Source organism: Amblyomma americanum, chromosome 1 (assembly GCF_052857255.1).
Source record: "Amblyomma americanum isolate KBUSLIRL-KWMA chromosome 1, ASM5285725v1, whole genome shotgun sequence".
NCBI classification, from domain to species: Eukaryota; Metazoa; Arthropoda; class Arachnida; order Ixodida; family Ixodidae; genus Amblyomma; species Amblyomma americanum.
This window is the reverse complement of record NC_135497.1, coordinates 134,122,141-134,145,244: the sequence shown is the minus strand read 5'-3', so window position 1 is coordinate 134,145,244 and position 23,104 is coordinate 134,122,141. Positions and strand designations below refer to the sequence as shown.

Genomic DNA, 23,104 nt, shown 5'->3' with positions numbered 1-23,104 from the left:
CTTTCGACCTCGTGTCACATAATACAAGTGCCGTTTGGAGCATTGTTTCGGAGGGAGGTCGCGAGCGGGAAATGAACATGGAGTCCGCAACAGAGCCGTGCAGCAGCAAGGTGCGTAGTGTTTTCATCCCGGTTACCAGCAGCCATTATCTGGTTAGTCCCTGTATTTGAACCCAGCCGCATTTCAACGGAGGCGGAACGCTAAAGGCGCCCGTGTGCTAGCTGCGCGATGTCAATTACGTTAAAAGATCTCCAGGTGGCCGAAATTATTCCGGAGCCTTCCACTACGGCACCTCTTTCTTCTTACTTCTTCCTTTATCCCCTCCCTTACTGCGCTGTTCAGGCATCCACGGAGATAAGAGACAGATGCTGCACAATTTTTAATTTTCAACATCAACAAGGGTGGTACCTCTTCTTGTGCTTTCACTCCACGTGGCAACACATGTGGCGTTCCCAAATCCACATTCTTCCACTACAGTACACCTATGGGAATGCCCAAGACAAATGATATGAAACAAGCAAAATGGATGTGCTCAGATTGTGTTGCAGCGCCCTTTTAAGTTGCATCCTACTGTACCTGGTTCATGAAGTATTAAGACTCTATGCATAACGGCACAACTGTTTTTGCAATGAGGGGAAAAATGAGTGGTTTATGGTCTGAGCAATGTGCAAGCACGGACTTGTGGATCTTGTCTCACAGCGTGTTTGCAGGCAGAGGCGCAGTACTGCTGCTCACGCGCGGTGTGGCCGGATTCTAAGTGGTAGCCAGATATGAACCATGGATGTGCTGGTGGCTCCTCGTGTCATTGAAATACCCGGTAGCCTGTGCCTCCCTGCTTTGTTCATGTTGACCACACCAGATCGCACTAGTGCGCGATGACGCGCATTAAATAGCTACCAGCTGAACACCACAGCTTACATTTTGACTACCATGAATCGCCACTGCAAGCGCTGCTGCCGCAAGCTCGCCCAGTAAAGAACCTTTTCACTTCGCCAAGCCGTCACTGCAAGCGATGTCAGCACCACCAGCACGTGACATTAAGGCAAGCGAGAAATACGACAGCATTCTACAGCTCTGAGAGTTTAATTTTTTTCTTTTCAGTTTTAAACAAACGGGATCGTTTATAACACAACAATGTTCTCAACAGAGCAAAACTGTTTCATATTTGCTTTTCCAACCTCCGAGGTCCCTAACAATGGTTGTGACAAAAAATCACACGATGACAAGACAGGCCAGCGTGGCATTATGTCCTTTGCAACAACCCTGCAGGTATCACTGTAGTTGAGGTTTGCTTTCGTCGCAGCAGAATGTCCTTTAGGTTGACGTGCACTTTCTCCTTGTTGGCCACTGGCACAGAATTGAAGCAAAACCTATCAGGAACAGAAAAAAAAACAAGAACTTGTAAGATACTTCACAGTACGCACAAATGGGGGGGCGGGGTAAAGAAAAGTGCAGAGGCAGTGTTCATTTTTACTTTCATTTATGCATTTGGTCCTGATGGGTCTTCACACCACAGCAAAATCAAAATTAAAGATGTGCAGTCACCACACTCAGGTCCTTGGAATAAATTCATTGTCAATGAAGTCAAATGCAAATTATTCAATACTAAATTCAGCACTTCAAGAACACACAAGAATGCAAATGTTCGAATCCAAAAGCCATGAAATTTAGTACACAGAACATGCCCATATAAGAAGTCCCTTGGACCATGCAAAAGTCACCATCATCATACTATACTATACTATAAGCACGGCTCCTATCATTCAATGGCGGTAGTTTAGGTAGCACAAGATATTTGCTGATAATTTATTAAAAGGTCCTTTGTTATGTAACCTCAATATATAGTAATTCGGCTTGTGAAAATAGATATTTTTTTTCTGGTTCCGAAGCAAATACTCGTTTTCTCTTAATTATTTCGAAGCAAATGTTTTGAATACCTCTGGCACACAATAGGGGTTGAACGACATAACATTTTAAAATGATGTATTTAGAGTTTCTATGTCAACTTATACAGCATTGGAGCTATGTAGATATTTTGCAAAAATGACCACCCTAAATTTGAGGAGTTGATGGAGTTGATCTGCACGCAAACCGACCTACTTGCGCTGTCTGTGGTAGGTTCGGCCGAGCTGTGTGTACTATGCTCCGCGCGCCGGTGTCCGTTCTCACCACGATTCATGGAGCTCTAGTCCATTCATACATAAATCGGTTCCACTAATGAAATTTCGAACTCGCTCGCGCTGGTAGTTGCTTTCCCAAACTAGTGTTAGGTGGTGTGAGAGCAAGGTTGCAGTCCTTCCGGTAGCATCCTGAGTGTGCAGTGTATTATACTATGGTACTGAACCGAGTGTGCATCGTACCGGGATCCGAAACTAAAGGACCTTTGGCGGTGCAGTGCACGAGTGGAGGGCGTGGAAGTTTCGCTGTTTTAGCGCCTTTGATCGGCACTTGCCTCCGAATGCTGGTCTTAACTGTGAATGCGTTGATGCACGGCTGTTGCTTTTAAGAGGCGACTCAAAGGACACCTGCAAGGTATACTCGCTCAGCGCCACCGCGTGCCAGGCGTCGGAAGGAGCACCCATCCCCATGGATAGATGGATGGCAGACAGGAGCGTCCCCTTTGAAACGGGGTGGCGGTCATACAGTTTAATATAACTAGAGGGAAAACTGGCGGCGCTTCTACAGTGTACACACTAGCGCTACACTTCCTCCTCCATGGAGAGGAGCACGAATGCTGTGAAGGCGAGGTTTCTTACTTGACTTGGCTATTGTTGGACATAAAACATGGATTCAGCCGTAATGATACAACTTCTCGATGCATACCTCGAAGAAATGCTGTGGAAGTTCCCTTACCAGCCCAACACTGAACTTTCACTTGCGTTAAATTTATGAAGTGAAAAGCAGTATCGAAATAACTTAATCTGCACACTGAGGAGAGCATCACGGCACAACTACCAATTTCGAGGTACAATCCATGTTTTCAGCCTAACAATAGCAAAGCCAAACACGAAACCAAGTCTACCCGGCATTCCTGTGGTGGATGAAGGGCTCTAAAAAATAACTCGCATAGATGGTGGCACCAGCTTTCCCTCTAGGTAATATTTAGAAACTCTATGGGGGCGGCAGTTGCCACCATTCTCAGCTTTTTTTCCCTCCTTGTATTTCTTTAAGGGCACAGGGTAAGCCCTATACTTCCCATGCATTTTAGGCCATGTTGAGGTACATGTTTCTCACTAACTAATAACAGTAGCCTAATAATACATATATCATTGTTTCCCAAATTTTGTGCTCTTTTTACTGAACTAGAATATTTGAAATGTGTTGAAAATTCGAATTTTAATAAATTTTTTGCCGGTAGTACACAAATCTGGCCTTTCTTTGCGCATTTCAAAATTCATAACAGAATAACTGCTCAGTGAACTTGCTTAATTCTAGTTCAGTAGTTGGCAACACTTATGTAGATGATTGCAAAAAAAAATCAGCCGTCTGTCTTGAAAGGCATTGGAAATAATGGTACCTTTGTAAGAAAAAACACTGTTTTGAGATAATAGAGCGTAAAGAGAAAAAAGATGTGAAAAACCATTTTTTATTCGCAGAAACGCCTCCATAGTAATTGGTTTAATAGCCCCCTGCTTCGTAGTCACTGTCGCCGTCATTTTTCGCTTTTCGGCTTGTCGTTTTGACTGTCGGGCCTCTTTTGTAAGCTGTCGTGTTGCTCGGTCCGCAAAGTACATGCGCTTATGGTCAGCTTCCCTCAGCCACTTGATGGTGTTGCTCCCTGGGTTCAATCCGCACGCCTTCAAAACGTTGGCCCGTGCGATGCTACCATCATTAAATGAAAGAACAGCATCCAGTGTTTCGATTTTCGATGAGCTCAACACTTCCACCGCACTCTCTGCACACACAAATCTGTGTAATTGCGGCACAAATGCCGTCCATGTCCATTAAGGCATATTGGCTGCTGCTCTGTAGCACATCCTCTTCCTGGAAGCACAGAGAAAATCTTGAAAGCTTCGATGTCGAGGAGCTGGCGCATTCGGCGTTCGGGATCTCATTCGGTCGTGGACATCCTTTTGCTTTTTCCCGATGAGCGTAGCGGTTGCCGTGAAATTCACGCCTGACGAAGGCCTTCTTTGCCCTGGGCATCTCAACTTATCAGCAGCAACCAACACCGGCACAATTTACAATACTGATCGAAAGGGATAGCACTCGGACGCAGCTGCATGAAGGTTGCAGAAACGTGGAAAAAACGTGCAAAGCGTCTCAGGATTGTCTTGGCTAAAAAAGAGGAGCTGTACAATAGTTGCCAGACAATTTTTTATATGTAGCCGATTTTAGACAAGTTTTGAAATCAGGTGGTGGACTTTTTGGTTGAAAAAATTGACGTTAATCCTGAAAGGGGGCGTGGCCGCTCACTACTTGGTTTCGGAAAAAGCGTTTTTCAGCCGTAAATATGGCTTTCTGAGGAAAGTGCGATCATGGAACATGTGTAGAAAGAATTGAACTTCTAAAATTCCAAAAGAAAAAAAAAACAATTTTTTTTCTAATTTTACCTTACCCTGTGCCCTTAATGGTGTTAACAGTGCGATAAATTGGTCTATAACATATGCTTTGTCCTGGCTTCCTCTCATGATCGCGCCGTCGCACTTGATAAGCGAATTTCACGCGAAGAGCGGCTATGAAAGCTGCACTCAGCTTCAAGACTCATCTTGGAAGCCGGGGGGCCGTTGCGTGGGTGTCCATATCTGCCAGGTAAACGCGATTTGAAGGTAATCACTTCAGGTAGAGTTCACTCTACTTCAGGCTTAATGTACTCCGAATAAAGTTCAGTAACGCAGAGTATTCTTTAGGGGGGCTGAAAAGAATACTTGAGCTTATCTAGCAGACGGATTCTGCTATCGTGCAATGCTCTTTATAACGCTGATTAAGCGACCGTTTCTAATATTTCTTGGTCCTGTTTGGCCGGAATGAACATGAAACCTCGTCTTCCCAGCATTCCTGCGGTAGATGAAGTGCTCTAAAAAAAACTCGCATAGACAGTGGCACCAGCTTTCCCTCTAGGTAATATTTAGAAACTCTATGGGGGTGGCAGCTGCCACCATTGCGCCAGACTATACAGTGGTGCAGTTCTGGTCACCGTGGTTGCACCGGGTGCCATGCACATGCGCAGACCGCCTACGTACGGAATATGTGCAGGCGTGTGGGCATGCAGGCGCGTACGGCTAGGAAGTGCCCACGGAGTCGGGCCTTTAGCTGCGCACGCCCCGCGATGTCATCTCGCAGGTGATACTTGAACCGAAAGCGCACGAAGCAAGCGCTCCAGAAGCGTTACTCGCTTGCCTGAGACGAATACTTCTGAGATGATTTCGAATCACCAAACATTTGGATCAAATCAAATGCTGATGCAGATCTTATGCGAAATCTTATGTGGGGCAGATGCACATAGTGCAGTAGTTGGGAAGAGGAAAGTGACATTTGCCTGTCTTCTGATAAAATGTTCTGCTCTTCCTTCAAGAGTGCGAACAGCAGAACACTGTGTACCATGCACACTTCAAGTGTGCATAGTACACAGTGAGGTACACAGGTACGTTAGTTGGTGACCAGAATTTGAGTATACTATAAGATGCATTTAAATCTGTTAGCTTCACAATACATTACTTATGGCATTTTACAGGCTGCAGTTTTAGGCTATCACAAAAAAGAAACTAAACATGAAAGGACAGCATATTACATAAACCGCACACAAAAAATGGTACAATGACAGAACAAATCAGTGACAAACCAGCACAGTTACAGCGCAGCACCACAACAAAACAGCACACAACAGAACACCATTAAAAATAGCACAGCTTTATGGGGTGAATATACAAGCGTGTATTAAAACTGGTATAAACATGCAGCTGCAGTGAGAAACACTCATAAGATGTGGTTGGCTTTTGTAGCCACAATACAATGTCAAGATTTTAGCACCTGCATGCAGGCAGTTTTGATGGCCCTGTTTGGTTCCTTACACGACAGTGCAAGCTAACAGCGAAGACTCCTTAGGAGGCTTTCAGTAATTTCTAGCACATACAGCACTCCTGAGGTGTGGAATAGATGCATACAGCAAAAGTGAGGGTTCCTTGGATAAACCATCTGCCCTCAGTGCAATGACTGGCTTCAGACATCACAAAAAGTTGTGTGGATTTTCACTGCTGGTACACAGACATCCCTGTGCACATGCATACACTGCCCTTCTCCACGGAGCAAGACTATTTAGGAGGTGAAACTCCCATCAGCGCGAGCGAGCGCAGGCGACCAGATAAGGTCACAATTGTATGCGCCGATGGGGCCGTATGCAGTGGCGGTGCCATGTGGAGTGTCGTAGAAGCCGCAGCGAAAAAAAAAAAATGCAGCGCCCGGGCTGGCGGATCCAGCGCGCTTAAAGCAGGCGACAAGCAGACGAAACGGGCGTTTGCTTCAGCGGGCACGCCGTGACGTTGTATTTCTGCGCCCTTAAGTCAAACAGCAACAGTTCGTGGCAGATGAAACTCAGCGTGGTCACATACTCGACGAACGTGAAGGCATGTTTGCCTCCGACGAATGCCAGTAGTGCTTATACCCATCCAATCAAAGTCATCGCGTGGGTGTTAAACAATAGCCTTGCGTACAACCAGAAGCTACAGATCATCTTATGGCGGTCATGGAAAAGAACACATTTTATTTTTTACTGGGCTCAAATGGTTGAAGCGTAGCACCAGTTGCTCTTCGGGCTACCAGCGGTGAAGCGCACGAGAGTGCCCTCAACAGAAGTCAGGCGCGCACGGCCAAACGGGAGCAGCACGCTCGACCGGTTGCCTTGGCAACCGAAACGGCGGTAGTTTCTTTCCAGGCCGCCAGCATGATAGTGGCTCCGTGGGCGTGTGACCTTTTCTGGCCGCCGCAGACAGCGGAGTTTCCACTCCTAAATAGTCTTTCTCCATGCCCTTCTCCTCCCTCCACACAAGCGCCTCATCCAGCTATAGGCAGCCGAGTTTCCACTCCTAAATAGTCTTTCTCCATGCCCTTCTCCTCCCTCCACACAAGCGCCTCATCCAGCTATAGGCAGCCAAGTGGTGCATGCTCCAAACTGGCTCCTATCAAAACCTACATATCCTTTGCACCTTTTCCCTCTCTGCCAACTGTGCCCATGCTGCGGCGGTGAACCGCCCTTATACAACTCCCCTCCCCCCGTATCCTCTCCCAAACCTGCTTGTTTGGGAGGCTTGGCTGTGCAGCCCGCTCTCCTGTAGGGGCAGCAATGGCCGGTTCGTCGGGCTCGGGCAACAGCTTCGGCTCTAGGGGCTCTGAGCTGAAGGATTCTCCCGGGTAGCATCCTTTCTCCTCAGATGCACAGAATAAAGTTTATTCTCTCCCTCTCTCTCCTGTGTTCAAAATACTGGCTGGCCCATTGAATTCTCTGGTACACACGAGTGCACAAGCACACTCACTGTATATTCCCAGCCTAAAACTATGTTTTTTAAATGTGTTATTGCTGCTCATATACAAGTTATTTTGAGGTATCAGGATCAATTGCTGGTACCTCACCTTTAACGCAGTCAATTCGCAAGCTTCATTTGTTCAAAACATGATTAGAGCACAAGAGGGTACTGCAAGAGCACAGTCGTGCGGTTTTTCATATTTTGCAGGCTTTCTCTAAATGCTGGAAAAAAGGACCATGCAGGAGGTACACTGCTAAAACTGGATCGGTTGTTTCTGAACACCCTGTACAACTAAGGGGTGACATGGCAAACAAACTGGCCAATTTCGTCAAAATTTTCGATTCTTCAAATTTTTCTTCACAACTCTTGGGTCTTCATCTGTACTGTGACGAAAAATTATCGCGAAATATCTTGTACAAATTTAAAATGTTTTTTTTTTTTGTGTGTGTGTGTGTGTGTGTGTGTGGTCATCAAAAACTGTGAGCAAATCACACTTCTGATGGTCCTAGCGCATTGCAAATTCCGTGGGTTTCCAAGCGACCACAATCTGTCTTAGTATTACCACAAAGAGGAGAGAACAGAAGACAAGAGCTTCCGTTGGTTGCAATGCCACATTTCTCATGAAAAGCAAAAGCATACAAGGCAATAAACCAGGCTAACAAAAATAAACCTTAAGGTAGATTTTTTCAGCTTTCCCTTTTTGTGTAGTTGCTGTATGACGGTAGAATGATTCCATTTGTTGTGCATGACTACTAAGACATCGAAGAGTGCAATAAAGCTCCCAATTTCTCTATATATGCCTGCAATAGTTTTTGAAACAGATTTCTGTAATTTTTGGTTTTAAAATTATTAGGAGTCTTAAAAAAAAAAACTAACAGTTATACTGCGCACAACAAACCTGTGCAAACATGCCAACATCAAAAACAGTGCACTTTCCTTAATTATTTCATTTAATGTCCTATAGCCACAACTATAGCCACTAGCTTAAATAAAATGCAGTTCTGAAATCAGCATTCAAAGTTAAATAACTATCAAATTTGGTTACAGTTCATGCAAAAATGAGAATTATCTTGCCATGTTCCCCCTTAGCACAAGACACTTAGGCCTCAAATAAACATTTTAAAAGTTGCATAATTATCTGTAGCTAATGAACTAATTGGGTAACATTTAAAATACTCTGAGCAGTTACATATGACACCAAACATGTTGTTGGGTGCACTCATCTGCATGCAGTGTATAATTTTTCTTAACATCTTGGCTTAAGTTACATGAAACACCCTGGCTATGCCTCAAAGGGCACTTGTGCCACCACAGCAAGTGCCACATATGGTGCGAGCATGATAGATGACCTTGGTTCTTCAGCTCGACTGACTTGATGCATGTGGATGGACTGCGCATGGCTCCACTCTTCGCCTGTATAATGCAATCTCTGGCAACTTATGTCATGAGCTCATTCCATCTGGCCAGGGAGCATTGCCCAGTCCTGAGAAAGGCACAAACTCTCATCCACAACTTCATTAGTGAATTTGATGGATGTCCTCGACTCTCTAGAGTAGCCCTTCTGAGGAACTTGTCGGTCGCTAGCCATTGTTACCGTTGCTAGCAGGAAAAAATGGCGTTTATTTCAGCACACTGTTGTATTCTTTTATTCCCATGAGCATGGCTCTCACTGTGTTTGTGATCACAGGGTGGGGCAGTGGCTAGACTGTTAGCAGTGAAGAACACATAAGAGGTCTCATTTTTTTTCTAGAATTCGAAGGTACAAATTGGATGACATTTCTTTTTGTTGCAATCTGGGTACAAATTGGATTGCCTGGAACATAAAACGATCTTGTTTTTCATCATTATTTTAATAAACAATCTTAAAATCGAAATCACACTAAATGCTGTTTGCCAATTCAGACATTTTTTTTTTTCCAAATACTTTTTCGAATACATTGCCATCTTCATGACAGCACTTCTGTGTCTATCAAGAGCTGCCTGCCTTTGTCTGTACACAGGAAGAACTCCTTTAACATCATGGCGAGCACTTTAAATGCACAAAAGCCGTGGAGCATGACGTCGTTAGCACGGGTAGCGCTTGAAGTGATGCCAATAATACGTCTGGTACCAGTGTCTTGGACTCTCATTTCTAAAACATTTTATCCTGAAATTGGTTTGGTCTATGGGGGTTTAACGTCTCAAAGCGACTCAGGCTATGAGGGACACTGTAGTGAAGGGCTCCGGAAATTGCGACCACCTGGGGTTCTTTAACATTCACTGACACTGCACAGTACACGGGCCTCTAGAATTTCGCCTCCATAGAAATTCGACCGTTGCGGCCGGGATCGAACCCACGTCTTTCAGGCCAGCAGCCAAGCGCCATAACCACTCAGCCACCGCAGCGGCTATCCTGAAATTAAGTTAGCTACGTTAAAAGAGGATTAAATTATCAGTGAAGTGAAGGAGCCCTCCTGAGCACAAGATATTGGCTAATTTTTTTGTGGTGTCTTCAGCTTCGTGCACCTTGCATAGAAAGCAATTTTCGGATAGAAATCGGGTTTAACACGATCTTTAAGAAACATGTTAGGGGAGCGAGAATCAGGTAAAATCAGGTTTTACCCAAAAACAAAGGGCCCTAAGAACACATAGTCCTCCCCTTTTACAGCCCCAGTGAGAGTGGAGTAAGTAAGTGCGAGTGATTGAGCGAGCGCGTGTGAGAGTGCTTTAGAGGGTGTGTCAGCAAACAATAAAAATTCCTAGAAATTGTGGGAATTTTCCCTCACGACTTCCCCTTTTGGTTAGCTTTCCCGCGGTGCACCCTCCCACGGCTTCACCTCAGGAGGGGCGTGCCACGCGACTCTCCCTGGTTAACTTAACTAACAAGAAGGGCCACTGCCATCGCAGTGCCACAGATTGCTTACTGCATGCGGGACACAGCATCACTGTCTTCGGCTGGGGAACATCGTCAAGAGCAGATGAACCGCCCGCAGCACTCCGCTCTCCACCCGCGGGCAAGGCCTCGCGGGGAGGACCCCTCTCCCGCATCTCGTCCCGTCCGGCCTCGGAGTATCCCCTGCCCTAGCGTGGGTGAACATTCGCTCGTAACCTTGCTGGTGAGTTGGACGACCTCGATTCATTAGCGTATTTTGTTGCTAGCTGGCATTACTGTTGCAGCAATAAATGCCTGTGTGTCAGCCAGTGTGTCGTTCCTTTGTTTCCTCAGAGCAAGGCCCGCCATGGTCGGCGTGCGCTCGGTAGCGTATGTGATCACGGGGTGGGGTCCAGCGGTTTTGAACTCTGTCAGCCGCGGTTAAATGGGGGAAAACGTATTTCTTTCCCCGATTAAAACCACCACACCTGGCGCCCAACGTAGGGACTGCTCTTGGAACATTGGATGACTGTTTGTTTGGTTCAAGAAATGATCTTTGTCCGGACTTTGCAAGTGCTAAGCCTAGTGTGAATTTTGATCGCTAGGACCTGCGGCATGCTTTCTTGAGTGCGAGGTGTATTGCGCTGCAGGATGTTTGAACTTATCGACATGCTCAGCACGTTTTCGTCAAGTTTTCCCTAGAGTTTCTTCAGCATGAGAACCATTTGGTCCGCATCGAGGGAGCGCGAGGTCTAACACCCGCGGAGTTGCCGAGCCCGAAGCGAGTGAGTACGGAAGCCGCCTGGATGGTCCGAGTTCTCTGTATATATTCTTCTTTGCTGTCTAGTTTTCATCTTTGGGAGTCGTGGCTCCGGGAGCTGGGTGGCCTGGGGCCACGGGTGCCGCTACGAGCTCGCTGGTATTGCAGCTCAGCACCGGGCGCTCCGGAGCTGCTTGCACCACGTCAGAAGAGGCACAACCACCGGACCGTGGTGTTGGGAGGGGCACACTTCGCTGCCCACTCGGATTTTTTAACCTCGCACAAACTGAGCAGTCTCGTTCAACTCAAGAAAGGGATTTGTTCACTCGAACTTTGCATTTCCACAGCCGCCCGACACATTTTGCTAGCAAGTTAAGCAATGTGTGCCACGAGGCCCTTGCGGATGCCGTTTCCCCTCCCGTGACCTACAATAAAGGCATGCCGAGAACGTTTCGGCAATTTTGCAGATCCGGTGGAGCCACCCAGGCTTGCTGTCCGGTGATCGTCTCGCTGCCGCCTGCTGCAACGGAGCGGCCTGTATCCTGTTCGCCGCATCCACCCGGAGCAGTTGCGGCGAGACCAATAAGCAGTTACCTCCAGCTGCTATTAACCTGGCGACTACTGCAGAATCCTGGCTTGCAGTTTTCAACCAGCCTTCTTTTCGCAGGCCTGCTGACACGTAGTCCACGGGCCATGCGAGTCGCCCCAGCAGAGACCTTCACGCCGCCTTCGGAACACTGCGCAAGTCTGCGTGGACGCTGTCGGCGTGACCTCTGCTGCAAGACCTACCTCAAGTGCATGTACTTTCAGGCACGCGGGTCTATTTAAGGTTGAGGGGATGTGGGGATTTTCCCTCACGACTTCCCCTTGTGATTAGCTTTTCTGCGGTGCAACCTCCCACGGCTTTGCCACAAGAGGGGCGCGCCACATGACTCTCCCTGGTCAACTTAACAAGGAAGGGTGCTCGCATCGCAGCGCCCTCAGATATCTATGCCTGAAGCACAAGGTGCAAGACCCTTGTGCAGGCGAAGCTGGTGGACCATAACCTACGTTATGATCCGTTCACTGTCATCAGCTAAGAGTGCATCGAGAAGTTTTGGCACTACGTGAGGTCCCTGGACAGGCCTCCCCCACCTACCCCCTGCTAACAGATCCAGCAACTGGCCAGACAGTCGTTAAACTTGGGGAGTTTCTCGCTAGCCACTTTACCAGAGTATTTGGGTCTGCGAAGTCTGTCGATCCTCGCCCGACAGGCACTGCGAGCATCACCAACGGACCCAGGACTCAAAGTACCCTGAGCCAAACCGCTACAAGATGGGCAGTCTCAAAGCAGACAGTGGATCACGCCCTAAAACACATCAGCGCTGCAATCGCCACCGGCCCAGAGCGCCTGCCAGCTCGTCTGGTCAAATGCCTTGGGGAAGAAGCTAAGGAACAGTTGGCTGACACCCTCACGAATATCATCCAAGAGAAAGCATTGATCCCTGATAAATGGGAACATGGCAGCGTTACGCTCGTCCCGAAGTGGGGAGGGGACCCAGGTAACAACAGTGATTACCACCCTATCACGGTGACCAGTGTAGTTTACCGCTTGTTTGCTCGTGTGCTTAGGTACTGGCTGAGCGGATGGGCGGAGATGAGGGGCATCCTCACCGAACTGCAGAATGGCTTCTGCCCCGGGCGCCGACTGGATGATAACATCATCATAACCAAGTGCACTGAGAGAGGGGAGTTCGCTGCTGTGCTGCTTCCTCGATGTAGAGAAAGCCTACGATAACGTCCCTCATGCGTCCCTGCCCAGCTGATTGGCCGGTCTTAATATGCCAAAAGAGCTATCGACGATCGCGCAGATATGAGAACAATACGCTGACAGTCCACTTGGAGACACAGTGTCTACTCCTCTGTCCGTCACCAAGGGTCTCCGACAAGGTTGCCCGTTGTCTCCATTTCTACACCTGCTTTATGTGTCCAGTCTGGAGAGGGCACTATTAAGGGCGGTTCACATACAACCGATTCAGCGAATAGAGCGAACAGCGGCGCGGCGGTGCGGCGCGTTTCGCGAGCTTTCATTTCACATGCGTCGCCGCTGTGCGTTTCCCACCGCTGCAAAAACCAATGTTGCTGGCAAAAGACATACGCTTTCAACCTGTTTTGGTGGCCTGCAAACACACAAAAACGAAACATATAAACATTATTTTTTCATTAATTTTCATAGTTTATTTAACTAAATATAAATCTTGCGTCTTAAGCATTCAACACTACTTTATATAATTTATTTTTAAAACCAAATTTCGTACGGACGGCATACAAACACAAACACTGGTCTATGCGCATGCTTTCTTGCACGAGGCAACACTGTAAGAGGCCTCTACTGGTCACGTGGCAACGATTGGCCATCTTTGGTTGAGATGCGGTGCTGCCGCGTCGCCGCCGCAAAAATTTTCAACTTGCCCAAACCTCGCCGCTCCAGCCGCTGGAGCTTCCTCCACCGCTTGAGAGAGGGTGTATGCACCGCGGCGGCGGGATTTGCGAGTGGTACGCTTGCATGTGAAACAGGCTTTAGAGTCGTGCCTCGGCTTCCTATTGCGTTTCACCACTAGAGGAATACATGATAATCATCGTTTGCTGGGTCTGGACTTCGCAGACGATTTGGTCCTCATGGCGGAATGGCCAGCGGAAATGCAGGCCATGCTGAATATATGCAACAAGCATATAGTGTCCCTTCTGCTGAAACTCAGTGCCAAGAAGACTGCCATCGTGCTTTTCAGGGACACTGCCAATGAAGCACAGCTGAGGCTTGGCGATAAGAGATTGACAGTGCTCACCGAGTACAAGTATCTCCGGGTGAGACAGCTCTAACAGACCAATCTCCAACCTCCAAGAAGAATCGGTGCAAAAGGCAGCCATGCGCGCCCAAGCAATACTCCGCCGACGATGTCTAAGGGGCTGCAATAGATTCATCATGGTGCGAGACCTGTGGAAGGTCGTCCACGTCTCCGGGCTCACATTTGCAAATGCAGTAATCTGCCTCTCGGCGACAACGCGTTGGCTGGAGCGGCGACAGTGTAAGGTGGGATGCATAGCGCTGGGCTATGTGTCCCATATGCGTATTGTAAGGTTGCAAACGAGGCAGTGCAAGAGGACCTGGGGTAGTCCAGCTCCAAAGCTCGCGAGGCGACGAGCAAGCTGAAATACCGCGGTCACCTCGTTTTCATGGCGGCGGAGCGACGGGCGCGCCGCGTGTTTGAGTATTTGACTGCTATGTGCATCCGGACGAGCTGGACGACCCGGGTCTACCAACTCGAAAAGAAGTTTGGGTTCTTCAAGGACCCCATTGCAGCAGACACAACTGGGAAGTGGGCTGCCGAGGTGCGTGAGCTGGTCACAGAGGCCGAACGCGTACTGTGGTGCGCGAGAATGGAGGAGAAGGCCACCCTGACTTTCTACTGGAGCCACAAGCGGTCCATCGGCCAGGACAGTATGTACGACAACAGTGCCGGCAGCGCTCTGATCTTTGAGGCTAGAGCAGACACCCTCAAAACGCTCACACACCGTCGCCGGTACGATGAGACGATCGTGTGCACGTCGTGTCGCACAGCTGAAGAAGAGACCGAGACTATTGATCACGATGTGATGCGGTGCATTAGCCTCACAACATCGCTCCCCGAGGGAGCTACGCTCGCACTGGTGCTCAGTTTTCGCACGCGAGACGACCTTCCTGGCAATAGCACGAATATCAACAGAGCCCCCTTTGTGCAGGCGGCCAAAAGGAGACTCGGAGTGGTAGGCTGCAGTGCACTAGCCGTAGAAACTTGATATTGTGTAGAGAGAACTGTCGTGTTTAGTGTACTTTTTAATGTTTTTTGTTTTTTTTTGTACGGCTGGGGCGCTGACATGGTGCCCACCCGATACAAAAGGGTAGAGTCAATAAATCATCCTCATCACACACGGCTTGCTGCATGCGGGACACAGCATCACTATCTTCCTCATGGGGAGGACCATTCTCCCGCACCTCGTCCCGTCCGGCCTCGGAGTATCCCCTGCCCTAGCGTGGGCAAACATTCGCTCGTAACCTTGCTGGTGAGTTGGACGACCTCGATTCATTAGCGTAATTTGTTGCTAGCTGGCGTTATTGTTGTAGCAATGTTGTAGCCTTTGTTCCCTTAGAGCAAGGCTCGCTGTGGTCGGCGTGCGCTCGGTAGCGTATGCGATCATGGTGTGGGGTCCGGCGCTTCTGAACTGTGTTGGCCGCAGTTAAATGGGGGAAAATGTATATGTCTCCGATTAAAACACCCACAAAATATAGAGTTCAAAAAAGAAAAAAAATCTTTTCAGGAACAAATTGGCAGCCTCAGTGCGTGTCAGTAACTAAAGAAAACATTCATATTGGGTAACTATTTGACTACAATTCACTAATTGAACATTTATTTAATCCAATCTGCTGGCTAGTGCCAATGGGGAGTTAGAAGCCGGGGATAAGATGATCCCACATCAGTTTTTGAAACAAGGAAAAAGTAACGTTTTAAAGCTCTGCAGCACAAGAGAATCCAGTGCTTTTTTCCGCAAAAAACCGGAACACAGCACAAGGCGCACAGGAAGTTTGGTGTAAACACAATAGCTTTTGATGATGTGTTGGAGTGCCTGCAGCGGCAGATTTGAACTGCCTGCGCTATTGTACCTTTTCATGCACATCCTCTTGCTTTGCTGCTTTTTGCAAGGAAAAGGACAGTCAGTGCCAACCGCGTGGTCATTATTTTTGAGAGCAACAACACAAAAGAAAGTGCACGCCATGGTACAATGGAGCAGAGTTCAAATCCTTTTCTACAAGAATTCCTCAACTAATCTCTTCTCATCAACACAATGTTGTAGCAAGTGAAATAAACAGTAACAAACTAAAAAGAACTTGAATAGTGAGCTGCGTTTGAAAAATGAAAAATTAAGGGTTATCAATCACATCACTTGGGGAAACTCAAGGGCACCCAAAGCATTTCTAGATTTCCTTAAAGGAATGGTATGTCTGGTGACCCACCATTCACTTTTCTGCCCAACAGGAAGTAGCAGTCACCACAGCAAACAAAATAACAGAAGGTAGAAAGCTCCTTGTAAGCCAAATTGCACAGTATGGGAAAACTAACATGCCATAATTTCAACTTATGATATAAACATTTTGAAAGTTATTGGCAATTTTTACAAATCAACGCCACGTTGCGGTGGCGCCATAACCTAGTTTAAGAAGGATTGGCAGTGCACAGAAGCATGTGTTTGCTCCTTTGCAAGTGCTTCGTCGGGGTATTCAGACGTTGTTTCAGTTTCTATATAAAAATATTGGAAAATTTCATGACACAGACGCCGCACACTGCAGCTGCACTGCATTCCTGTCCACGAAGAACTCGCCGGACAGATTTGCACTGCGTGCTCCTGGTGCTGCGTAGCAAGCACTTTTGGATGTCGTCCCGGGAACGCCGTGGCAAAAAGAAAGCTCGGCAGCACTGCTGCGTGCATTTTTGTACATCATCAAGATGGAAAAACCGGGAGGTATCATTCCATTGCTTAACCACTACTAGCAGCATGAAGAGAAGACATCTTTGGGTGCAGAAAGTGTGGATTGGCAAGCAAGTCACTGCGTCTATCGATGGTCGTTTGTTATCGGCATTTACAAAAATTATTGTGGGACTATAAAAAGAACGAAAAATAAAGTATCCTTGCCCGTGCCACTAAGTATATCGGCATTTACAGGACGACTTCTTTCTTCCAGGAAAGGACTCTGCGCAATTATAGCTTTCACTGGTTTTAAATGAACGACTAGGGTGATAACCGTGGCTGGTCAATGTAATTCCTGCTGCGATGCAACCACACGTGCAGCCATATAATTTTTTCCTGTGTTTCATATTTTCGTACTGGTGTCCGTTTATGCTAAACGCTTGTGTTTCACAGTCCACAAATAAAACCTCAAAGCGAAGAGACCGGCACTACCCGTGCCATTGAGCCTTGACTTGAAAGTATGAGTTCACGCTGCAACGTATAGATGTGAGTATACGCTTGTATCGGAGCCCTCTAGCAGTCTTCTGCAGAGGAAACAAAATAAAATTTTACAGCAGGTACGACGTTTCACAGCGAGTGCTAGCACTGAAGTGAAGTTACATAGCAATAAAAGCAAGGAACGAGCATATTACCCTTAAGAGAGCACTTGTGGGCTATGATTTCTTCCTAAGCACATCGCTCCAGCGCTCAAAACAAGCCTCCTCATGAAAGTAGTCCATACAAGGACGTTGCTTGCTCTACTGAAGTGATGGCCACACAAAAATTTTACTGGAGTTCAGCTTGCTGAATTGAAATCCAAGCACAAGAGGGTCGAAAGCGAAACAATAACGAACCATTTTAACTTTCAGCGCTATGCAACGATCTCGCAAAGCCCTAACAAATTTAACAATGCAACAGTAATCCCGAGACGCGCTTTCATTTTTCTGAGTTTCCCACCGTGTAGGAACTCTCCACACTGGCGATCTTGACATTGCTAAAGACGATCTGGGGCAACTTCACGGCGGATGTTTGCAGACACAGGTCGACAATCTCCAGTTTGTCACCAGTTCTGTGTTTTACACCAACTAATACAAAGTGTTTGGCTAAAACTAGGCGCTCTCCTTCAATTAATAAACATGATTCAATCGCGCAAGCAACGAAACAATGTGCCCAGGCTGATCACAGATGGAGTAGTCTTTAAGTGCTAAGGGTGACCAAAACAGGCTCCCCATAGCACGGTTGAGGTGGCTGGAGAGATTTTTTTTTTTGTGTGTATGCATGCATGTGTGTGATCAAGTGTTTCATAAAGTTATTTGTGGATCAAGGCAATTCATCTAAAATTTCACAACACTGCAATTTACACGGTATTTGATATTGACAATAGTGCTTTAGAGCCACCACGGTCACTTAGTAATTATGGTGCTCGGCCGCTGACCTGAGATACGCGGGTTCGATCCCAGCCACAGCAGTCACATTTCGATGGAGGCGAAATGCTTGAGACCCGTGTACTATGTGATGTTAGTGCACGTTAAAGAACCCCAGGCGGTTGAAATTATTCACAGCCCTCCACTACAGCGTCCCTTATAGCCAGAGTTGTTTTGGGACACTGAACTCCATAAAATCAATAGTGCTTTTTCTTGACAGCAGCTGCCATACCATACCAGTTTCCCCACGATGCTTTGCATAAACTTCGCTGCAACAGGCATGATCAAGACACTCCTTTTCAAGGCATCTTTCTAGATAAAAAAAAAAACTTTTGTACCTACTGAGGAGACAGAATAGGCAGGCCCTGGCATTAAGTTTCACTAATGGTTTATGGTTTTAAGGGGTTTAACGTCCCAAAGCGACTGAGTTATAAGGGGTGCCACAGTGGAGGGCTCTGAATAATTCCGACCACCTGGGGTTCTTTAACGCACACTGACATCGCACAATACACGGGTCTACAGCATTTCACCTCCATCAAAATGCAACCGCCGTGGCTGGGATTGGACCTGCGTCTTTCGGGCTAGCAGCCAATGCGGTGGCATAAGGTAGCTCTAATGGAGACTTTTAGCATAGCGTATGCAGACGTACGCAAAGGCGTAGCGAACGCTATAAAATAGCGTCCTTCGTACTGCGCATGCGCCAAATGCTACTCCAAATCAAGGTTCAACGTACGTGCGCGTTACGTACGCTGTTTTTCGAATTTAGCATGCATGCTCTTGCTTACGCTAGGAAAAATAGCGCTGTCAAGATGGCGGCGCCCAGGTCACCCGCTTCAGAGAGAGTTCGTCAATGTTATTGGGTTTTCAGGCATATTCATTACCTTTAAATGGTACCCATGATATTCGCTTTGCCTCCCCTAGCGATAAACTTGCCCAATTTTCGATTCTGTGTAATGATTCTGCACTTCTTACTCCTAACAAGACACTGCCGACTGTGGATTGCATTGATTTGGATTTTTACGCCAAGGTAGCCTTGCCAAATGTAGCCGTTTCGGTGGTAGGCAGAAAGGCCCGAAAGAACTCAACATGACGTTATCAAAAACCTTGCTCAAGTCAGTTACCTAAACGAAATCGGACTCTGGCTCAACTTAACTGGCCATGGAACTGGCTATCTACGCGATACAACTTGGATAACCTTGGCTAAATGCGGAAAATGCGTCACAAAATAGTTTCACATTTTAACACCAGATGGCGCCACTATGGCATGCGCTATCGTTGTGTGCAGGTTGGCATAGGATAAACTAAAAGTGCTTATGCGATTTCCCACTCTAACCTCCAGCTAAATGCTTGTGTATAACGTACGTAAGTGCTCATACGCTATTCAAAATGTCTCTTCTGAGTGAGTGCCAATTGCTGAGCTGAATTCACAGCCCTTGAAGCCCTTAAAGAGTCCATACAAGCCTTACGGCTCTACTGGCACCCAGTAAGCTCTAGTAAAGACACTGTATGGCAGTTGCAGCTAAACACAGCTTAGCAGGTCCAAGTCACTGAAACCAACAGCCTGTTTCCTTAGTCAAAGCAGCAGTCAGTAATGCTGAAAAGCTACTAGTGGTATGCAAATAACCAGAAGTGAGTGTGAGTAGCGGGAGGGTGTGCAAAGAGGAGGAAACTGCACCGTACACAATGACAGAACATTTCAGAATTGGGGCAGAGGTGGCGTTGATAAAATACTGATTCAATTTCACTTTAAAATTAACCGTTCAAACATGGTTAAAATATGTACTTGTCAAATTGACCTAAACCGAATTTTCTGAGCAATAAATGAATCTTTGGTTGCTGACAAACATCAACATAGCCACAAAGAGTCAAAGGATAAATTTCTACAAAGAATATAAGTTGGATATAATTTCCCTCAAGAAATCTCCCAATATATTACACACTTGGCATACTTAGCTATCCTCAAAAGCAAAACTACCGTCTGTAACATGAAAGCACGAACTGATGGGTGAGTTGGTTATGCATGATGTACGTGAAGCAGCGCAAGGCCCAAGGCCTAAGAAGAGAGCAGAGGAAAGGCGGAAATGGACACAATACAGGGCTTGTTTTGAGCACTATAAGAACTAATTTCAGCACATGAAACGTGCTCCAAGAAAAAGTGCAATTTCTCAGCACTGCCTCGAAAGTTCAGCGAACAGAATGGTTGTGTTGATATTATTGCTTGAACGCTGATACACAAGATGGAAAACTTTGCAAGCTATAGAAACGAGTTTTATACTGCACAAATACCAATAAAAACGATTATATTACCACTATGCCTACAGGGTTGATCAAAAGTCTCCAGGCCAGAGGGTCTGCCTAAAGCCAAGTGGAACAGTCTCCCTGATACAAAATATTTACTGGCTCACAATGAAATGCAGAGCCACATGATGAAGTGTGTGGGAATACATTTCACTGTCCACATGTAGCTAGGCTTAAATGCCCAACGAGGTTTCTAGTGGCTGCCATCTTGGACAGGTGCTGTCACGTGCTGGCTCACTTCACCTGTGTGACGAACCTGCCTTTGCCCCCTTGGCCCACCTGTGCATGTATTGAAGGAGGTGGTGCTAGTGGCCCTTCAGGCATTCCCTGATCCCGTAAGAGAGAGCACCTCCTCTCACTTGCTGGAAGAAAGCGCAGCACACCAAAGTGCCTGCACCCCAGCTTTTCTCTCTGCTGCCTGTGACCAGGCCAGTCACACACAAGTTTAGTGGCCTTCCCAGGAGTTTCACCTGCAAGCCGCGACTAACGCCCAGTGCTTTTATAGAGAAAGTTCTTTCTCGTAGCATGCACCACCACTGCTTCCAATCAGGCTGTGGAGCATCAGCATGGCGACAGCACCTGACATATGCAACGCTGGATGATGTGTGCTTGTAGGCATGGCTGAATGCACGCCTCTGCTTCATGGGTTTGGTATGGTACATGAAAAGGCCACAATTCCTAGCTGTGCAGTGCAGACAATTCCCTTTTCTAAAATTTTAAGACTGGTATGCATTTTACTAATGGCGAGCTACAAATTTCTACACAAAAGAGGCACCTAACTAATTGTTAGAAAGCGAGCATGTCTTATCTATTATCTGATGGCTGCCGCCGATGACAATACTATACCAATTGAAGAAAATGCTCTTTAAGCTCAAACCTATATAAAGAATTACCAGCAGTCTTTGGTAAAACACCTTCTTAGTGTGCATATTTGGGGAATAAACTTGATTCATTAAACATGGCTGTCTGCAGCCTTCTCTACACCACGCCAGTGAGTCAAAGAACTACCCTGTAGCATACCTTGCATGCTGTTATGTGCCTTTCTAGGCAATAGCTAGCTGGGTGTGACCATCACGTAGTGTACAAAAAAATGTCAGTACTTTTGTGATATTTTCAATACAATTATGTAACAAAGCCTTTTAAAGCTTTCTGCTATTTGTTTTTTGCCACTGACTGTTAGCACTTAGAGAGGACCAAAGGCTCCAAGTGGCCCCTATTAATTTAGAAATTAGTGGGCTTTTTTTAACGCCTGACTGAATGAAACATTGAGTGCACCTACGGCCCCCATGCATTCATTATACTACTATTATGCTGCACTTGCTATTGTCACAGAAAAATGCTGCTAGCCAAACCCTTGAGGCACATAGCACCTGTCTACTGCACATCAGCAAAATGCTTGTGTGATGCTGATCATAGACTTGATTTTGCATAGGACTCTGCAATGTTGCACTTCCAAGGCTGATAAAAGTGACCACAGCTCAGGAAAACCGATGATGCTGCTCAAGCAAGTGAAACAAGAATGCTGCTAACCTTAAGCAGTGTCAAAACCTTGCAGAAGGTGCCACTTATCACAGCAGATCCCTGATGACAAAGGTGCGACTGAGCCCGAGTAAATAATGCTAGGTTTTACGCAAGTCCACCTAACCAACCTCATAAATTCAACATTCAAAATTTACGATAACAGCTGTGGTCCTTCATGCAAAGCTTACTATAAACTTTAAATTTATTTTTCTCCCTACAATGATTACGTCCCACTTTAAGTACACCATATGTGGCTTGACATGTTTTTAACAATGTCACCAGCATCTAATTAACATTCACCTTCATACAGGCTATTGCATCTGAATGGTTTTGCAAAAATACCAGAGGGTGGTATGGTGCAAAGTTCCAACTAATCAGTGCTCAGCAGACAAAAATGGAAGTTTCACACTCAGTCAGACAACAGCCATGAAGAAAAAAAAGTGCAAGAAAACAACTAAATACCTAACAAAATAACTAAAAAAACAACTAATTAAAACAGGTTGAGACTATGATGGAAATCAAAAAATCTTGCCTTCTTTACTGATAGGATAAAGAATTATTTGACCAATACGTAAGGAATGCACGGCCATTCCTCATGGAAGAAATTTGGAAACCTTACCTTGTACTAATGCCTCATAGTACTACAGATTAGGCAAAGAATTCATTTTAATTAAGCACAAAAAAGAGTACATGAAACTACATCCTGTGATGAAGCTACGGCACTAGTGGTGTATCCTGCAATCTGAGCAACTACTGGTATAACATAACCTCACAGTAAATGAAGCTTTTTTTTTTTTAAGTGTGTGTTACATTTTATTTGCATTTATGCTCTTTTCATGATGTCTTCCGATGTACAGAGAGCATCCTTGCTGAAAAGCAGCGATGCTTAGAGGCGTTGATGAGTGAACAGTGGTAGCCCTCATAATGTGCACCAGCATTTTTAACTCGGAACACGTATACCCTACCAGAGAAATAATGTGAAAGCCCTAAACAATGGCACAAAAAGATTACTGTAGGCTGCATTTGTTTCTGGTTTCATTTGTTACAATGTAATTCCTATCATGCTTGCTCATCATTATTTCCAGCATTAAGATACAGAGAACAGGCGTGCCCACTTTTAGCATTACCAAGTGCTTAAACGAACTTTGCATTGTTTCTAATGGGTCATTCCATGCCAAACGCACCAGAGTTTATGTCCGACCCTCTCCGAATTCTTTCAGTAACAGTTTCAGTTACAGTTCATCTTTCTCACAATGCCCTGAGGAAACAA

The 23,104-nt window shown here is 46.3% G+C and overlaps 1 protein-coding gene across 5 annotated transcripts in view; it reads right to left on the bottom strand.

The window, feature by feature from the left end:
- Nucleotides 1-1,064: 1,064 nt before the first annotated feature.
- LOC144113703 (uncharacterized) overlaps nucleotides 1,065-23,104 on the bottom strand; it is a 103,335-nt gene continuing 81,295 nt past the window's right edge. For all 5 annotated transcript variants that reach the window (XM_077646967.1, XM_077646969.1, XM_077646966.1 and 2 more), the window contains one exon: nucleotides 1,065-1,370. In XM_077646967.1, coding sequence (XP_077503093.1) covers nucleotides 1,244-1,370 — 127 coding nt within the window. In that variant the 3' untranslated portion in view covers nucleotides 1,065-1,243. The remainder of the gene's footprint in view (nucleotides 1,371-23,104) is intronic.